The following is a 3517-nucleotide window of genomic DNA, read 5'->3' as shown; positions in this document are numbered from 1 at the left end:
GGGCGAGCGCCGAGGGTCTGGGCTGGAGACCCCGGGGGCACACGGAGCCCTGCTCCCGATCCCGCAGCCGAGGTCACCGCGTCCTGCTCCGCCTGGCGCCGCGGGCCGCCGCAGCACGGCCTGTGGCCCTGAGCGTGGCACTGAAACTGGCACCGAGAGGCTGGCAGACGTCCTCGCCGTCCGCAGGCTGCAGCTCTAACAGCAGGAAGCGAGGCAGCTTCACTGAGAACAGGAGCGGCCTGAGTCAGTAACGCTCGCTTAGGAAAGGTTCTGTGGAATGTCCCCGGGCGCGTTTTGTACCTTGCCTTCCCTTCCTGTCACCGTGCAGACTGCTGCGATGGGAAGGGCTTCACATGCTTTGGTTAAAGCTGTTTTCTTTCTGTGTCCCTCCAAATGCTGCCAAATGACTCGAGACTAGCCTGCACACCGGCAGGTGAGGCTGACCTGGGAGCACCTGGGAGCTGCTCGACCCCTGCCCCTGCGGCTCTGCTGCCCCGGCACAGGGGTGTCCCCGAGCCCCGTGGGGATGGGGACAGGGACAGGGGCACAGCCGGGGACAGCCGGGGCTGTGGGGCGTGGGGATGTGGCAGGACATGGCAGGACGAGGTGGGACATGCTGGCAGCAGCGTGACCCGCGGTGCATCCCCGCTCCCCAAGCCCCGGCGCTGCCCCTGCCCGCCGTGCGGTCAGAGAGCCGCAATTGCCTCCCGGACGCCCCCACTTCAGGTCACCCCCGAGCCTTATCAGGAACCCGGCCATGAACCCAGGCCAGCCGCGGTGGTCCCCAGGCAGCCCGGACCTTCCACCAGCAGCACGACGGGCACAATGCCCCCAGCCCCTGCCCCATCCCTGCCCGGGGCTGCCCTGAGCCCCCTGCCCCGCTCTGATAGCTCCCTTGGCAGCCTGACGGAGCCGGGACAGCCCAGCAGGCACAGTGCGTGGGGCTGGGCACGGACACACGTGGGCAGGGGCAGGATGGGGACGGGGACAGGGACGGGGATGAATATGGGGACATCATACCAGAGGCACTTGGCACTTCTCCATCAGGGACCACTGGCTGTCCCACGTCTTATTGTGACCACAAACTGTACAAAACCCCCAGATTCCTCTCCGTGCCTCTCCTTTAATCCTCCCTCCCTCTCCTCCTATGGATTCAGACTGACTCCTGCACCCCCACAGCCCCGTCCCTCCTGCACCCTTCGCCTTCCCCCACGCTGCCGCCTGCGCCGTGCTCCCTGAGAGCTTCTCGGTGCTCGCTGCTGGTGCTCAGTGCCTGAGCCTCTGAAAGCGGCCGCGGCAAACACAGGCGCGCTGTGGCTGGTAAGCGGGAGGATCATTCCTGCTTGGGGGAGCACCGCCTGGCAGATACGGGGGGGTTTCCCCCCAAAGCCCCTGACCCCACGGCCCGGTGCAGCCCCGGTGCCCCCCGTGGCGATACCCAGCTGGGGGAGTGCAGGGGGCTGAGGGTCCCTCTCCACCCCTGCACGGCCCCGGGCAGTGGCACCGCTGGTCCTGGTGCTGGGCTCGTGATGCCAGCCCTCAAGGGGCTGCAGCCCCAGTGCTGAAACTGGGGCAGGACCTGGCCGTGCCCAGGGCGGGCAACGTCCCCATGCAGGGGGGCCTCAGGGGTGCAGGAGAAGCGCCCTGGGGGTCTCTGTGCCCAGCTGTGCCCATGGTGCCTGCGCTGAGGGCCCCCCTGCCGGGAGGCACGGCTGCCCCCTTTCCCAAATGAGCTCTGGGTCCCTTCAGCACTGGGCATCCCTCTGGCCCCTGCCCAACCTGCAGCCCCCCGCTGGCCCCAGTATCGCACCACACAGTGGGGGCAGGACCAGGGGGCTGCAGACAGAGCCCCCCCCCCAAGGGGCATCCTTGCACCCTGCCATGACCAGAGGACAGCGCCGAGCAGGGCAGGGGTGCAGCTGGAGGAAGACACGGCACCACGGCATGCTTGGTGTGTGTTTATTGAGGCGTCCCTCGCCACGGTCACAGCGAGGGGGCTGGGAGCGAGGGGGCGCCGAGGGTCTGGGGGCGACGTGCCGGGGGCAGCAGGCAGCGGGGTGGGGGGACGCGGGGTGCAGGGTGACGGCAGGGCTGGGGGGCGGCTCGCTCGCGGCCCCGCTTCTAGGCTGAGTATTTGCAGACGAAGGGGTTCCTCTCGCTGCAGAGGTTGTCCTCCCACGACATGAAACCTGCAAGAGGGCAGAGCCAGTGCTGGGGGGCGGGGGGGGGCTGGGCCAGGAGACCCTTGCTCGGGGCGGGGGGTCCGGGAGCATCCTGGCCCCAGTGGGACCAGCGGTGCCGAGAGCAGGGACCGTCCCCCCGCCCCCCCACGGGACCACCAGCGTCCCCGCTCACCCGAGGAGCCCTCCAGCACCGTGCAGTACTTTCCCTTGGGGAGCTCGTCGTCGTCCCAGGCAGAGTAGCGCTTCTTGGAGCCGTCTATCCACACCCGGGCTTGGTTCTGTGCCGCGGGAGGAGGAAGGCTGGCGTTAGGGGACGGGGCTGCGTGGGGCTGCGGGCGGCTCGGGGGCTGCGTGGGCACGGAGCCAGGGTGCGGGGGGACACGGAGGGGACACGGGGGGACACGGGGGGCAGCCAGGGCCAGGGACCTGCTCCAGGATGGGAGCAAACCGGGGGCAACCCGGCCTGGTCCCCCTGCGCCCAGGCAGGGCGCGTTCAGGGCACCCATGTAGGGGGGGGGACGTGGGGGCCCCGGGCACCCCACGGCGCTCACCCAGTGGTGGAGGCCGATCCAGACGTTGCCCTCCTCCTCGCTGCGCTGGAACTTGGCGACGAACCTGGCGACGGCTGTGTGCTCCTCGGGGCTGTGCAGGGAGGCGAGGTGGCAGCCCGCGTGGATCACCTTGCACCAAGCCTGGGGGGGGGGGATGGACAGGTTACTGGGGGGTCTGGGGGCTGCCAGGGCAGTGGGGGGCCCGGGACCCCCCTGCAGGGACCCCTACCTACCTCTGCCTTCTTCCAGGTGAGCTCCTGCCCGAAGTACCCGTAGCAGCTCCCCCTGAAGTCCAGCCAGCCCCTGGGGCACTTGCTGGCCTGCACCCCTGCATGGCACAGGGAGCTTGGTGAGGGGGGGCCCAGCCCTGCCCCCCTCAGCAGGGAGCCCAGGGGTGCCCTGCCCCACCTCCACCATCGCAGGAGGTGCTGAGCCGCTGCTTCTTGGGGCACCCTGAGCACCTTCCCCCCCCCATGGGTGCTCCATCCTTGGGGCGATGCAAAGAGCTGGGGGGGACGGGGTGTCCGTGGGGCCGGGGCAGGCAGGGCAGCAGCCAAATGGGGTTGGGGGGGTCATGAGAAGGCGAGGGGCAGGGGCTGGGGGCAGGGGGCTCACCTGGCAGCGAGGGCAGCGCCAGGAAGCCCAGCAGGCAGAGGCCGAGGAACGTGGCTGGTCCCATCCTTGTCCTTCCTGCAAAGAGAGCGGCGATGGAGCAGCGAGGGGGGCACCCACCGAGGGGGCACCCACCAAGGTGGTACCCACCAAGGGGGCACCCACCGAGGG

General features: G+C 69.8%; 1 protein-coding gene across 1 annotated transcript in view; it reads right to left on the bottom strand.

Moving 5' to 3' along the window:
* Nucleotides 1–2054: 2054 nt before the first annotated feature.
* Nucleotides 2055–3517, bottom strand: part of LOC118158813 (rheacalcin-1-like) — a 1816-nt gene continuing 353 nt past the window's right edge. Inside the window, exons 2-6 of the mRNA XM_035313502.1 lie at nucleotides 3350–3424; nucleotides 2968–3062; nucleotides 2735–2875; nucleotides 2356–2461; nucleotides 2055–2189 (exon numbers count right to left, since the gene is read on the bottom strand). Coding sequence (XP_035169393.1) covers nucleotides 2122–2189; nucleotides 2356–2461; nucleotides 2735–2875; nucleotides 2968–3062; nucleotides 3350–3413 — 474 coding nt within the window. The 5' untranslated portion in view covers nucleotides 3414–3424 and the 3' untranslated portion in view covers nucleotides 2055–2121. The remainder of the gene's footprint in view (nucleotides 2190–2355; nucleotides 2462–2734; nucleotides 2876–2967; nucleotides 3063–3349; nucleotides 3425–3517) is intronic.

Source organism: Oxyura jamaicensis, unplaced genomic scaffold (genome assembly GCF_011077185.1).
Source record: "Oxyura jamaicensis isolate SHBP4307 breed ruddy duck unplaced genomic scaffold, BPBGC_Ojam_1.0 oxyUn_random_OJ196, whole genome shotgun sequence".
In the NCBI taxonomy this organism is placed as follows: Eukaryota; Metazoa; Chordata; class Aves; order Anseriformes; family Anatidae; genus Oxyura; species Oxyura jamaicensis.
The sequence above is the reverse complement of the archived record's forward strand: the minus strand, read 5'-3'. Positions and strand labels throughout refer to the sequence as shown.